The sequence below is a fragment of the Helianthus annuus genome, chromosome 12 (genome assembly GCF_002127325.2).
Source record: "Helianthus annuus cultivar XRQ/B chromosome 12, HanXRQr2.0-SUNRISE, whole genome shotgun sequence".
NCBI lineage: Eukaryota > Viridiplantae > Streptophyta > Magnoliopsida > Asterales > Asteraceae > Helianthus > Helianthus annuus.
Window position 1 is genome coordinate 16537137 of NC_035444.2, and position 15444 is coordinate 16552580.

The window sequence follows — 15444 nt, forward strand, 5'->3', positions numbered from 1 at the left end:
ATTTTGAGCAATTTTAAATTTGGTTAGTGATTTATTTTTAGTATAATAATTTTCCGGAATTAAGGTTTCTATTTCGATTTCCGGTATTCAAATTCTAAATTTAAAATTTTGAGCAATTTTAAATTTCGTTAGTGATTTATTTTTTAAACCTCAAATGTAAATTTTAGTGATTTATTTTTAGTATGTTAATTTTTTGGGATTAAGGTTTCTATTTCTATTTCCGGAATCAAATTTTAAATTTAAAATTTTGAGCAATTTTAAATTTCGTTCGTGATTTATTTTTAGTATGATAATTTTCCGGAATTAAGGTTTCTATTTCTATAAATAAATGGTGTTACGTTTTTTGAAACCTTTTTTTGTTTGTTTCGGTTTTATATGTTTTCTCGCTATTATGAGTTTATTTCTATAAATAATTTATCGTTTTTACGTGTTTAAAACCGTTCACATTTAATTTGCAGGTATGGATTTGAGTAACAACAGTCCTTCATTCTTAAAGTTGATTGAGGACGGTGATCCTATTTTTTTGGTATGTTTATTGGTTTCATGATTACTAAACATATCGTATTTAGACTTATGTATTTAATTTTTTATTTATTTTTTTTTGTTTTCACTGATAGGAAATACCTAATGAATTTGCTTCATTAATGTGGGGAGAACAACCACCTTACAAGGAATCTAACTATGATTCATTGTTTACAAGGAATTTGCTTTATTTAATTTTTTATTTATTTTTTTTTGGTATAATTTTTCGGTATAATAAAGGTTTAGGTTGGCGCACAAATTTTTTTTTTTGTGATTCATTCGCATTTCGTCTGCGATATAAAACTGCATTTATTCAACCCGTGAAATAAAAGAGATTCTTAAGATATAATTTTTTATTATTTGCTATATAAAATTACATTTATTCAACCCGGGTAATACACGGGTTTCTAACCTATATCTTCCTATTATAATAAATCAAAGCCTAAAAATCCTATGTGTCACTCCCACAGCCATCCTCCATTACCTCTATCCTACTTGTCACTCCCTCCTTCATTTGGTCTACGTGTCTTCTTCTCCTTCTTCCGTTCATTTCTTCCTTTTATAATAAAAGATTTTTAATAAGTTGCTAAAGTTGCTAAATGTCAAAGCCCATTAATATGACAGAGAAATCGTTCTCTCTCTTCTGCAACTCAAAGCAACCCTCCAAATTCCTAATCCCTAATTCTTTCCCTTTCCTCGACGTCTTCTTCTTCTCTCCTCCTTTCCTTCTCTGCATCATACTGATGAATACCCTTTCGAGTTTGGATTCAAAACTTGACAATCGAACCTACTGTCTACCTGTTGTTCAACGAATACAGTTTTTTCAGTCCCATCTTCGCATAAAAGTCCAAGTTTATTGAAGAAACACAGATCCTACGGCTGTGTTTGAATTTGTAAGTTATTCGGACGGTGTAGATCATCATTCACACGGATTGAGGTTTGAAATTGTGTTTCTCTTCTTTGCCCTCATCCTCCGATGAAGTCTTTAAAGCCAAACCATTTCTCCTTCCCTCTCCGTTGTGCATCTGCGTTGTTCTTCCGGTATTCTTTCATCTTTTGTTAAATCTTTTCTTAAATTTTGTTTACTTTTTTTTTTTTTTTTTTGTGTGTTTTCTGAACTAAATTTTTGTACAGGGTATTAGTTATTAAAGAAACGTTTGCTGTTGTTTCAAGAGATCCGGTATGTCAAATTCCCCTTTGAAGTTAAGTTCCTTTTTATGTTAATGTTTAGTGAACCGATTTTTGCTATTCACGTTGTTACTAATTCATGTTGTTACTGCTAAAAAGTGTTTTAGGGCATGTTTTAGGCACTGTTTTAGAGAATTTTGTGATTTAGGTCATGTTTTATGATTTTGCTATTCATGTTGTTAATAATTCATGTTGTCACTGCTAAAAAGTGTTGTTACTACTATGTTAATATTTAAAGAATAAAGATGTCTAAGTTGTAATATTTAGTAAATTATATACTACTTCTTGCTGTTGTAGGGAAACATTTTATGGTGTTTTATGGACTGTTTTAGATATAAATGTGTTTTAGGGACTGGTTTAAGTTTTTGAACAGATTTTGTGTGAAGTATACAATACCTCTTAGGGTCGGTGTTATTGATTTCTGATGTTTTAGGGACAGATTTAGATATCAATTTGTTTTAGGTACTGTTTTAGTGTATGATTTAGATTTTCCAATATATACATGTTATTTTGTTACAGTTTTTCAAATTTATTATAGTTTTATAATGTTTTAGATACAGATTTTGATAGTTTCCCATTTTGTGACTGCTAAAATTGTGTTTTAGGGCCTGATTTAGATATCAATGTGTTTTAGCTACTGATATACATGTTATTTAGGGAAGGACTGTTTTACAAATTTTATAACATTTTTGTTAATTATGTTCTTAATTTGGTGTTTAAAGAGATTTATGATGTCTTATGGGACAGATTTAGATAGTTTTCCCCTTTTTGACTGCTAAAATATGTTTTAGGGCATGTTTTAAGGACTGTTTTATAATTCCTTATGATTTATTCGTGAATTATAGACGACTTATTGCTGTTTTATGGTGTTTTATGGACTGTTTTAGATATAAATGTGTTATTAGGGACTGTTTTAAGTTTTTGAATAGATTTTGTGTGAATTATACAACACCTCTTAGGGTCTGTGTTAGGGACAGATTTAGATAGTTTTCCCCTTTTTGACTGCTAAAATGTGGTTTAGGGCATGTTTTAAGGACTGTTTTATAATTCCTTATGATTTATTCGTGAATTATAGACGACTTATTGCTGTTTTATGGTGTTTTATGGACTGTTTTAGATATAAATGTGTTATTAGGGACTGTTTTAAGTTTTTGAATAGATTTTGTGTGAATTATACAACACCTCTTAGGGTCTGTGTTAGGGACAGATTTAGATAGTTTTCCCCTTTTTGACTGCTAAAATGTGGTTTAGGGCATGTTTTAAGGACTGTGTTTTATGGACAGTTTTAAGTTTACTTAATTTAAGATTTTTAATTGTAATTTGTTGTCAATTATACACTACTTTATGATTTGAAGAGGACCAAAGCTGGCATAAATTATTAAGTTCTTCTGTTTAAAGATGTTTTAAGTTTTTATTTTTTGTGAATTATGTTCTGAATCTGATGATTAAATAAATTTTATGATGTTTTTGTGACTCCTAAAATGTGTTTTAGGGACTGTTTTATGGACTGGCATAAAGATGTTTATGTTTTTGTGTGAAATTTAGCTTTTAACTTAATTTTTCTTGATATACATGTTTTTTTAACTTTATTGGACCTGATATACATGTTTTTTAATATTGTAAATTCTTATTATTTTATTATTTTTATCAGTAATAATAATCAATACCCCATTTTTGTATTTCAAAGGATGATGTCTAACTAACATGATCTATGCATCCGTAAATATTTCCCCTCACATAATTGATACAGTTTTTATAATAGAGAGATATGTCCAATATTCCAAAAACTCCTTGAATGTTTCATAACAATTGTTCATTTAAAGACCCTTAGACAATTGATATAGTCTTTTTAAAACTAAAGTTTGTTTATGAATAAGAGATTTTGTTTTCTAAAATTAATTTTTAACTATAAAGGTCAATGGAGAACCCTCCCATCACTTCTCTTAATGAATTGGATGTAACCAAGACATACGTGACTATTAAAGTTCGCATACTTAAGCTTTGGAAGCTACTATCATTTAAAGTCAAGAATGCTATTCATGCGGTCGAACTGATCCTAATGGATGAGGAGGTAGTTTATCAGTTTATAAATTTTTTTTATATCCTATGTTTCATCTTAAAAGGTTATATTTGTTTGATAGGGTACCAAAATTCAAGCAAGTGTTGGTGGTAATTATCTTGTAAAGTATGGAAGATTGCTGGTAGAAAAGAGTTGTGTCATGGTTACTAAGTTTGATGTTGGTGACAACGTATCTCCGTACCGCCCAACCAACCACAAACATAAACTGTTTTTCAATTTCTCTACCGACGTCAGAAGCATTGATGACTTTGGTGGTTCAATTGATGGATTCTCTTTTACATCATTCGATGTTCTTCGTAATCGTCGTATTCCGCAAGACTCTCCTGTTGGTAAGTCCATTGTATTTTAAAATTTGTTATTTTGATCTTTATTTACTTATATTACGCCATTGTTATTGTTCTAATTTAATCTTTTGTTTGTTTATAGATATCATTGGTTATGTTGATGGTTGGTTTCCTATGGTTGATCATACCAGCAGTAATGGGAGAGTGAACAAAAAAATGAGCTTACAACTTCGTGACTTAGAGTTAGAATTTATTTATTTCTTTGATCTCCTTTATATATTTATCAATTACTTCATGTTTTATTAAATTTTTATTCATAGGTTCCTTAATGTTTATTTGACTTTGTGGGGAGAATATGCGGTCCAAATGTCGAAGTTTTTGGAACAGAAACCGGGTGATGTGTTTGTGATATTGCAGTTTGGAAGATATAGCTTTCATGAAGGTTTTATACTTATTTAATTACTTTAATCTTTGTCATTAAAATTCTATATATTTTTTACATTCTATTGTTGTACTTATTAATGCTCAACTTTTTTTAATAGAATTTTTTGTCTAATATGTAGGTAAGGCATACGTGTCCAGTTCTTTTCAGAACAACAATTTGTATCTGAATGAAGGTATTGATGAGCTAATTGATTTCCAAAAGAGGTAAGAAGTACATATTTTTCAAATTAACTGTTTTATTATTTTATAAATGTGTTTTAGGGACTGGTTAAAGTTTTTGAACAGATTTTGTGTGAAGTATACAATACCTCTTAGGGTCGGTGTTATTGATTTCTGATGTTTTAGGGACAGATTTAGATATCAATTTGTTTTAGGGACTGTTTTAGTGTATGATTTAGATTTTTCCATGATATACATGTTATTTTGTTACAGTTTTTCAAATTTTATCATAGTTTTATGATGTTTTAGATACAGATTTTGATAGTTTTCCATTTTGTGACTGCTAAAATTGTGTTTTAGGGCCTGTTTTATGCAATGTTTTAGTGATTTATGATGTTTTAGGGACAGATTTAGATATCAATGTGTTTTATTATTTTTCAAATTAACTGTTTTATTATTTTATGTCATAATGTTCAAATGTTTTATAATTTATAGACTAATAGACTTATTATATTTATAATAATTTGAAGGTTACTTGAAAGAAGACCGGATGTTGGTTCTTTTAGCCGTCCTTTTGGTTCATCTCAAACTGGCAGAACTGTTCATGAAGATTTTTTGGTTGGAACTGCTTTCAAGACGATAGACGAGCTTAATAAAATTCAGGAGACAATGAATGTGATTGTGCTTGGTACAGTGATAAGCTTCCCTCCTGGTGTTGAGTGGTATTACAATTCTTGTAAGGATTGTATGAAGAAGGTTAGTGTGCTGTATTTTGTAAATGATGGAGAGGATGGATTAGATTTAAGTGATGAGAAGCAGACAGTTCGATGCATAAATGATGTTTGCAATGAAAAAGGTGTTTCTGTGGTTCCCCGGTAAAGTTCTAACTTTATGATAACTTGAAATTTAAAATTTTATATTTCAATAGTATACTAATATCAATTTTATTATTCTTTGACAGGTTGAAACTTCAACTTAAGTTACAAGATTCTACTGGTATTGCATCTTTAACTTGCTTAGATCATGTTGCTCGAAAATTACTTGGAAAGACTGCTCAAGAGTTGGTTGATAAGTTTCTTGATGTATCTCTTTTGCCTTTATTATTTTCCCAGTTTATATAATTTATACATTCTCATATTGTACCACTGTTTTAACATCATAAATTATTATGTAGGGTGAAACGGATAAATTGCTACCGGATGAAATTAGTAATTTGGTTGGAAAAAAGATGGCGTTTAAGGTTGAGATTTCTCACTTTAATGTGAACAATCACTACAAGTCATTCACTGTCAAAAGATTTTCTGGTGATCCTGAAATCATTTCTCAGCTTGAATCAAAGATAGGGATTGACCATGTAAGTATCTTATTATATTCATCTTAATTTATTTCAGTTATAATATATTTTACGTACATTCTTTATTCAAGAATTTAACATAGCCTTCTTTGTTTTTTATGTAGGTTGCTCTTTCAAACTCTATGAATCTCTCATCTGGTGATTTTGCAAGTGTTGATACTGTTGATTTGAAGGTATTTTATTTAAACCAAGTATATGACAAAATCTGTCCATTCATTTATTCTTATTCATCACTATTATTGTTTATAATAATATATTATTTTCATTTCAATTCATTTCCATATTAAGGATGATTCTCCGATGTCAATGATTGGTTCAAGTGCTGGATCAATATCTTTGGTTACCAAAAATGCTGAGAAGATAAGTGAACATTCCGAGTTGAAGCGTAATCTTGGGGAGTCTTATGATCATGAGGAGTCAGCAACCAAAGTGGCTTTAGGTTGCAATGAAGGTCCCCATTTTATTTCTATTTGTTTTTTCAATCTTTTGGATTTTGTAATTCTATATTTCTAATCCATAATTTTTATTTAAATTAGAATTGAACACTTATAGCAAAGACAAGCGCAAGACCAGAAAATATAGTGCTAACCAGAAGGTACTATCTATTTTTTTTTTAAAACACATTCCTATTTCTAAATACAAACCTTTTTGTATTTTAACAAATCTATTTACTTGAATTTGAAGGATTCTATACCATTCAACAATGCTTTTGAGACTCCGGTTTCGTTGATTGATTCAAGTGCTGGTGGTATGGCTTTACGTAACAAGAGGCCAGGAAAGATGAAGGCACAATTTGAGCTGAAGCGTGTTCTTGCTGAAGATTTTGATCGTGACGAATCTGGAAGTAAAGATCCTTTATCTTTGAATGAAGGCTCTAAGTCACTTTTGATTCCCAAGAAGGAAAAATGATCACATCTATTCATTGTTAAGACAATTATTATTCCATGTTTAGGATATCTATTATTTGTTTTTGAAAACTTATGTTGATTAAGTAACTTGATGTAGGTATGATGGTTGTGCCTTTTGGATTTGGTTATTTAAATTTATCCTTGGTTTTAAATTTCTAAATTTGAGTTTTAGCAGTGTTATTTTTACTTTTATTAAATCTGTTTTAAAATTAGTTTTATTATTAACATGTAATTATTATTTTCAATTTCAATTGTGTTTTAAATTAACATTTTGTATTTATTTTTCTGTTACCTTTTTGACGTTTTAAAACCAAATGAATTGAAACAAGTTTGTAATATTAAAAAGATTATGATTTAACTTTAATTATTAGTATAATTTCTTTTCCTCCAAGGTAGGATATAATTTTTGACTTTATTTTTATTATTATCTAAGAAATTATGTCAACATAATTAAAACACCATTGTCGAATGTTTCACGAATATTTTTTATATATTATTTATTATCTGAGAATTTTTTTTTGTTTAATTATTTAATAATTTTTTTTCAAAGAATTTCCTACATCTTAATTTTTTTTACAGTTTCAAACACAAACTCTACCGATATTGAGAGTCATCAGAGGAGAAAGTTACGAAAGCTGTATTTGGATACAAGAAAGCTTAACAACCGTGTTAAAGAGAATGTTTTTAATAACGAAGAGAATGTCATCAAAGACAATCTTCTATGTAATTCAATATCTTTTACTAATTCTCCCAATAGAAGTATTAGAAGCCCTTTGTCTGACATTACAACAGGTACTGTATTAAAAATCTTTTATTATAAAAAATCTACAATTATACCGCTTACGATTTTCATTTTCATTATCATATATACTTTTTGTTAATATATTTATTTATTTTTTTAATCATGATTTGTTTCTATATAATTTTATTACAGGTATAAATAATTGCACAAATACAACACCAGTTTCAAATTTTACACCAATATCTATTAACCCTCCCAGTAAGTATTTTGTTTAATGTTTTATTTATTTTTTCTAATAAATTTCCGTATCTTAAATATTATATTTTTGTACAGTTTTAAACACAAACTCTACCAATATTGAGAGTCATCATAGGAGAAAGTTACGAAAATTATATTTGGATACAAGAAAGGCTAAGAAGAAAGATAATGTCATCAAAGAGAATCGTTTATGTAATTCACTATCTTTTACCAATTGTACCAATGGAAATACTAGAAGTCCTGTCTCTGTCTCTGACATCACAGCAGAATACTTAAATGGTAACACCATAATATTTTTTATTTTTTTATATTTTATTTTGCATCATTAATTTTTAAAATTTTTTTTGTTACAGGTTTAAATAATTCCATGGACAATTTTAACAGTCAACAAAGGCGAAATTTAAGAAAGACTATTTTGGATAAAAGACGATTGAATGAAAGTGATACTAAAAAAGACGAATTTGTGGGCATCTCAAAAGGTACATTTTACATAAATATACAATATACAAAAAATTTATTTTAATTGAAATTCCTTCCAATTTTAGAATTGCTTATTACAATATTACAAATTTACAAATATTATTTAAATATTTTTCAACAGATTACGTTGATCACTTAGATCAAAATGTCACTTGCCAAATATGTCAAGCAAAATTATGGGATGTTGAAGCTCGTAGAGGGAGTACAAAAATTCAATTTACTTCAAGTTATTCAATTTGTTGTGCATATGGTAAAGTTCAACTTCCTAATATGAAGGAAGCACCACCAAGTTATCAGTCTCTTTTTAATGGATTGGACTCAAAAAGCAAGTCATTCATCAAGAACATCCGTCGATACAATTCCATGTTCTCATTTACTTCCATTGGTGGAAAAGTTGATAAATCCATTAACAAAGGCAATGCTCCTTATATATTCCGATTGGGTGGTCAGAATTACCATAGAATGGGAAGTCTTCTTCCAGAGGACGGATCTAAACCGAAATTCTCCCAGCTTTATATATATGATACTGACAATGAACTTTCAAATAGACAATCTGCTTTTGGGTACGTATTCATTGTAACTATTTTATTTTTAAGAATATTTTTTAATTTAAGAATATTTTTTAATTTTAAATTAATATTATATGTTTTGATTTTCTTTAGTGAATCTAATAGAGCTTCTTCAACAAAGTCTTTGGATCTTGATCTTCAAGTTATACAACATATACAGAATATGTTAGACTCTGAGAATGTTTTGGTTAAAACATATCGCATGGTAAGAGATTTTTTTAAAGATAACTGTAATGCTGAGCTAAAGTTGCGGCTAATTGGAAGAAGGCAACAAGATGGAAGAACATACAACTTACCAACTGCTTCTGAAGTGGCAGCTTTAATTGTTGGTGACATTGGCGATTCCTTAGAAAACAGAGATATTATTGTAGAAACGAAATCTGGTGGTCTACAACGTATTAGTGAGTTACATCCATCTTATCTTGCTCTCCAGTATCCACTTTTGTTTCCTTATGGTGATGATTGCTACAGAATTGATATTCCTCATAGAGGTGTTACTCCTTCTACATCAACCAAACGAACATATGTCACTATGAGAGAATTCTTTGCATACAGGATACAAGATAGGCATGGTGTTTTTTCATTAATTCTAAATTCACGTCGCCTATTTCAACAATTCTTAGTTGATGCGTATACCATGATTGAGACTGAGCGACTAAATTACATACGTTTTCAACAGAAGGTTCTAAGATGTGATACTTTTGAGAACCTCTCGAATTTACGTAACCATGGTAATATAAATGTATCCAACACTGGAAAGCGTGTCATATTGCCTTCGTCATTCACTGGAGGTGCTCGCTATATGATGCAGAACTATTTGGATGCAATGTCTCTGTGTAAGTGGTATGGATATCCAGATGTTTTTATTACCGTGACATGCAATCCTAAATGGCCGGAAATTAAAAGATTCCTTAATAACACCAATTTAAGTCCTGAAGACAGGCCTGATATCCTCTCTAGATTGTTTAAAATCAAGCTCAATGCTTTGATTAAAGACTTGAAGGATAACTCAATATTTGGCAAAGTTTCAGCAGGTATTTTTTACAAATTTACTATTAAGCTTCATTTGTTCTTAATATTTAAAAATTGAATACAAACATTTAATATTTTATTTTCTTTACTTTTTGTAGTTGTTTATACGGTGGAGTTTCAGAAGCGTGGGTTGCCGCATGCGCATATATGTTTATTTATGCATCCCGATCACAAGTTTCCAACTGTTGAACACATTGATCCCCTCATTTCTGCTGAAATTCCTGACCGAAACGATGATCCAGAGTTGTATACTCTTGTCAGTGATTTCATGATTCATGGTCCTTGTGGTCCTCACAACGTCAACTGCCCATGCATGGTAGATAATAAGTGTTCTAAGGGCTTTCCAAAGAGATTCCGTGATCATACGTCTGTCGACATTGATGGTTTTCCTCTCTATAGAAGAAGAGATTCAGGAATGTTTGTTGAAAAATCTGGAGTTATGCTAGATAACAGATTTGTTGTTCCCTACAACAAAACACTGTTGAAGAGATATCAGTCCCACATCAATGTTGAATGGTGCAATCAAGCTGGATCTATAAAGTATTTGTTTAAGTATATCAACAAAGGGCCTGATCGTGTTACTGTTTCTATTGTTGAAAGTAACACATCAAACGAACCTGACCCGCCGGTTGATGAGATTAAAAAATACTATGATTGTCGTTATTTGTCTGCATGTGAGGCATCATGGCGTATATTCGCATTTGATGTTCACTATAGGCACCCAGCTGTTATTCGTCTCCCGTTTCATCTTCCGAACCAACAAAATGTTGTATACGGTGAAGACGATGATATTGACTTAGTCCTCAATCGGCCGTCAATGAATTGTTCAATGTTTTCAGCTTGGATGGATTGTAACCAAAGAGATGAAGTTGCCCGAGAGCTTACTTATGTTGAATTCCCTACTAAGTTTGTGTTTAAAAAGGATGAACGTTGTTGGAAACGTCAGAAACCGGGTGGTTTTACAATTGGAAGAATTCATGTTGTTTCTCCTACTCTTGGTGAGGCATATTTTTTGAGGATTCTTTTAAACAAACTTAAAGGTCCTCGATCCTTTGATGATATCCTCACTGTAAATGGTCGTAAATTTAATACCTTTAGAGAAGCATGTTATGCTCACGGTCTACTAGATGATGACATGGAATATATAGAAGCTATCCAAGAAGCAAGTCATTCAGGATCCGGTTATTATCTTCGCACACTCTTTGCTACGATGTTGACGTGCCAGACTCTGTCTTTGCCGGAACGTGTATGGCAAAAAACATGGGAATTATTATCAGATGGCATCCTCTATAAACAACGACAAATTTTAAAGTCTCCAGGTAGAACTACTTTATGACAATTACTCATTTTTATGTAATTCACATTCACATATATTTTATATATATAATCATGGTAAAATGTTTTATTCGTGAACAATTATTCCTTTTAGATTTTAACAAATATTTGGTTCTTATAGATTGGATTATATTAATCTAATAAATATATCTTTAATGTGTTTTTTTTCAGATTTATGCCTCACTGATGATGAAGTTAAAAATCTCACTTTGTACGAGATTGAGAAGATTTTAATTCGTAATAATTCCAGCTTACGAAATTTTAATACAATGCCTTATCCTGATCATGAGTTGATTTCTACTTCAAATAATCGTTTGATTACTGAAGAGTTGGATTATGATAGAATTGATCTTCAAGAGCAGTTTGAGAACCTTTTAGTTTCATTAACCGATGAACAAAGATTTATTTATGATGATATCATGAAAGCGGTTGAAGACAATAAAGGTGGTGTTTTTTTTGTTTATGGTTATGGAGGTACCGGTAAAACATTTCTTTGGAAAACGTTATCTGCATCTCTAAGATCAAAAGGGGAAATTGTTTTAAATGTTGCCTCAAGTGGGATTGCATCTTTGCTTCTTACAGGAGGTAGGACAGCTCACTCTCGATTTCTCATTCCGATTAATCTGAACGAAGACTCAATGTGTACTATAATCCCTAATAGTGATGTTGCAAATCTATTAAAGAAAACATCATTGATTATATGGGACGAAGCGCCCATGGTACACCGACATGGTTTTGAAGCTTTGGATAGAACTCTAAAAGACATATTGAAATGTGATGGTTCTCATAATTCCCAAAGTCCATTTGGAGGTAAAACAATCGTATTTGGTGGAGATTTCCGACAAACTCTTCCTGTCATTCAAGGTGGTACTAGACAAGACATTGTTAATGCTTCGTTGACTTCTTCGTACATATGGGACCACTGCAAAGTACTCACTTTAACTAAGAACATGAGGTTGACTGCAGGAAGTGGAATGCATGATGTTGAGCAAATACGAATGTTTGGTCAGTGGTTGTTGGATTTGGGTGAAGGAAACTAGGCGGATCTAATGATGGTGATGCGATTATAGATATACCCGATGATCTTTTAATCATGGATTCTGTTGATCCTATTTCAAGTCTTATAGAGTTTGTTTATCCTTCTCTTATTGAAAATTACCAAAGTTCTGGCTTTTATCAAGAAAGAGCGATTCTTGCACCGACGAATGAAGTTGTTGATGAAATTAATTCTCAGTTGTTGATGATGTTCCCAGGCGATTCCAAGGAATACCTAAGTTCCGATAGTATTTGTGAGACAGAAAATCTACATGATGGTTTTGATCAAAGTTTATATTCTCCCGACGTACTAAATGGTCTTAAAATCTCCGGTGTTCCAAATCACAAATTAGTACTAAAGGTTGGTGTTCCCATCATGCTCCTCAGAAATATTGATCAAAAAAATGGTCTGTGCAACGGAACTCGCTTAAAGGTAATATCACTTGGAAGTCACGTTATTGAAGCAGAAGTGATATCTGGAAGCAACATTGGTGCTCGAATTTTTCTTCCTAGAATTGGTATAATACCGTCGGATAAGAAGGTTCCTTTTAGATTTCAAAGAAGACAGTTTCCTGTTGCTTTATGTTTCGCTATGACAATTAATAAAAGTCAAGGCCAGTCATTATCCAGAGTTGGTTTGTATTTGAAAAATCCAGTATTTTCTCATGGTCAACTTTATGTTGCTTTGTCTAGAGTCAAGAGCAGAGATGGACTCAAATTATCAATTCTTGATAATGATGGTAACCTTACTAATAGGACATCTAATGTTGTATACAAAGAAGTTTTTAGTTACTTGTAATTTGTATTTTGTATATGTAATTTGTTTTGTAATCAAACATTTAGTTTTTATATATTATTGTTTCATAGCATAACACATGTTACTATAGTTGATTAGTGTTTCATAGTATAACACATAAATGTTTACAAACATATCTATAATAATTATCAATCGTCTATTACCATTAAGCATAACACATAATATCCAAATTAGTCAAGCTATTATACCGAAAAAGAACAACCAACCATGCAATTACCTGTTAACGTTGATTTACATAAAGCCCAACCCAAAATAATCAAAACGTTTCTAATTTAGGCACAATTTTTTCTACACCAACTAGGACTCTAAAGCCCAACAAAAGAAACTACCATATACTGTTTATAAAAACTACCACAACCACAAGCACACTTCCCAGTCATGCACGCAATTTCTTCTTTTTAACACAATGCTTCTCCACAACCTTTGTCAATCTCAATAGCTTACTTGAGTTGTTGAACTTAAAAAACAGTTCCGCTCCAATTTTGATCTTCCAAGTTTTCAAGCAAGTCGACCATCCAACAAATCCATACCGGAACCCTTTGCCATGTTTTTCTGATCTGGTCATGATGTTCTTGACTTCACGTTTCAGGTTTTGAACTCTGACTTCTTTGAGATGATCAGGAGATAGGTCCAACATAGATGACATTTTTGCTGGTATTCGCTGAAAAGCACAACATATTCCAGTCATTAGTAAATATAGGCTTTGGATAAAAAGTTGAACAAGGAAACAATAAAAAATCTATAAAGTCTTACAATTCTGGTTTCCGCAAATCTTGTGAAGTTCAAAACCGGTGATTGTGGGTTAACTTTTTGAACTGTCTTCCTGCGCTTCGTCTGAACATAATTGAATTAATTAGAACATATTATCACAAAAGGAACATGAGACTATATTATCACTAAAAACAATATTATCACAAAAGGAACATGAGACTATATTATCATGCAAAACAATATTATCACCTATATTATTACGAAACAAATAACTCCTAAGTTATCATCAAACCCAATGAGCAAATGACTATTTTATCATGAAGCGAATAACACCTATATTATCATGAAACCAAATGAATAAATGTTAAAAAAAACTTACAATTTGGTTTTGTACCAGATCTGTGGATTTCAAGACCGGAGAACCAGTGATTGGCGCTGCATCAACCAATTTAAACCTGCTTCGAAGATTTCGTTGCGACTGTACCAAAATTAACAGAAATAATTAATAAGTTTTATAAAATCTGTTTCTATGAAATATAAACTGTAAATGTCCAAAAAATTTACAATTTGGTTTTCTACCAGATCTGTGGATTTCAAGACCGGAGAACCAGTGATTGGCGCTGCATCAACCATTTTAAACCTGCTTCGAAGATTTCGTTGCGACTGTACCAAAATTAACACAAATAATTAATAAGTTTTATAAAATCTGTTTCTATGAAATATAAACTGTAAATGTCCAAAAAATTTACAATTTGGTTTTCTACCAGATCTGTGGTTTTCAAGACCGGAGAACCAGTGCTTGCCGCTGCATCAACCCTTTTAACTCTCCTTCGAAGATTTCGTTGTGTCTGTACCAAATGTAACACAAATAAGTAATAACTTTTAAATAAAACTTTTACTCTAAATATAAAACGGTAAATGACTTGAGCGATATTCATTTTTTGTTTTAAATACCTGAGCTTCATATACCTTGGACTTGCCTTTAACCTTCACAAAAAAAAAAAAAAAACAATAAGTATGAATATGTAAAAGTTCATTAATAATTATAATAAATAAATGATCTACCGGATTTGTAGTAGTTTATTACCAAAACATGAATACGTAAAAGTTAAATAATAATTCAAATTAAAAAATTCATAAATGTTAAACATATAAAACACTTTTGGAGGTATCTTCGTCTAATAAAGCATGAATACGTAAACGTTAAATAATAATTCAAATTAATAAATTCATAAATGTTAAACATATAAAACACTTTCAGAATGAACAATTTCAATACTTACATCTTTTTTATTTCCTTCTCGATCATCTTGACACACCTCATCCGGCAAGTTTGATTCAACTATCATATCATCATCCGTAGTAGACTAGAAATTTTAAAGAGAAAAAATTAGTATAATTATAAACAGTTTTAATTACTGTGTTTCGATATATACTTTTAAAAGAACCCCTCAACCTTTATTATAAAAACTTCTGTTCCGGTGTCAGGATCGAATACCGAAACATCAAAGGTCATTGAATCCAGT

At 30.8% G+C, this 15444-nt stretch overlaps 3 protein-coding genes across 3 annotated transcripts; all 3 read left to right on the forward strand.

Moving 5' to 3' along the window:
* The first annotated feature begins 1152 nt into the window (after nucleotides 1-1152).
* LOC110892527 (replication protein A 70 kDa DNA-binding subunit E-like) lies at nucleotides 1153-7078 on the forward strand. The gene is made up of 14 exons (XM_022139684.2): nucleotides 1153-1563; nucleotides 1657-1702; nucleotides 3625-3781; nucleotides 3852-4119; nucleotides 4217-4316; nucleotides 4395-4516; nucleotides 4638-4722; nucleotides 5208-5552; nucleotides 5639-5759; nucleotides 5852-6031; nucleotides 6136-6204; nucleotides 6320-6482; nucleotides 6568-6626; nucleotides 6716-7078. The coding sequence occupies exons 3-14, from the start codon at nucleotides 3629-3631 to the stop codon at nucleotides 6938-6940; spliced, it is 1890 nt and encodes a 629-aa protein (XP_021995376.2). The 5' UTR covers nucleotides 1153-1563; nucleotides 1657-1702; nucleotides 3625-3628; the 3' UTR covers nucleotides 6941-7078.
* Nucleotides 7079-8689: 1611 nt separating this feature from the next.
* Nucleotides 8690-12395, forward strand: LOC110892525. Its single transcript, XM_022139683.2, has 4 exons — nucleotides 8690-8982; nucleotides 9082-10022; nucleotides 10119-11339; nucleotides 11527-12395. The coding sequence occupies exons 1-4, from the start codon at nucleotides 8690-8692 to the stop codon at nucleotides 12393-12395; spliced, it is 3324 nt and encodes a 1107-aa protein (XP_021995375.2).
* A 53-nt stretch (nucleotides 12396-12448) lies between these two features.
* LOC110892524 (ATP-dependent DNA helicase pif1-like) lies at nucleotides 12449-13189 on the forward strand. The gene has a single exon (XM_022139682.1). The coding sequence runs from the start codon at nucleotides 12449-12451 to the stop codon at nucleotides 13187-13189; it is 741 nt and encodes a 246-aa protein (XP_021995374.1).
* The last annotated feature ends 2255 nt before the right edge of the window (nucleotides 13190-15444 follow it).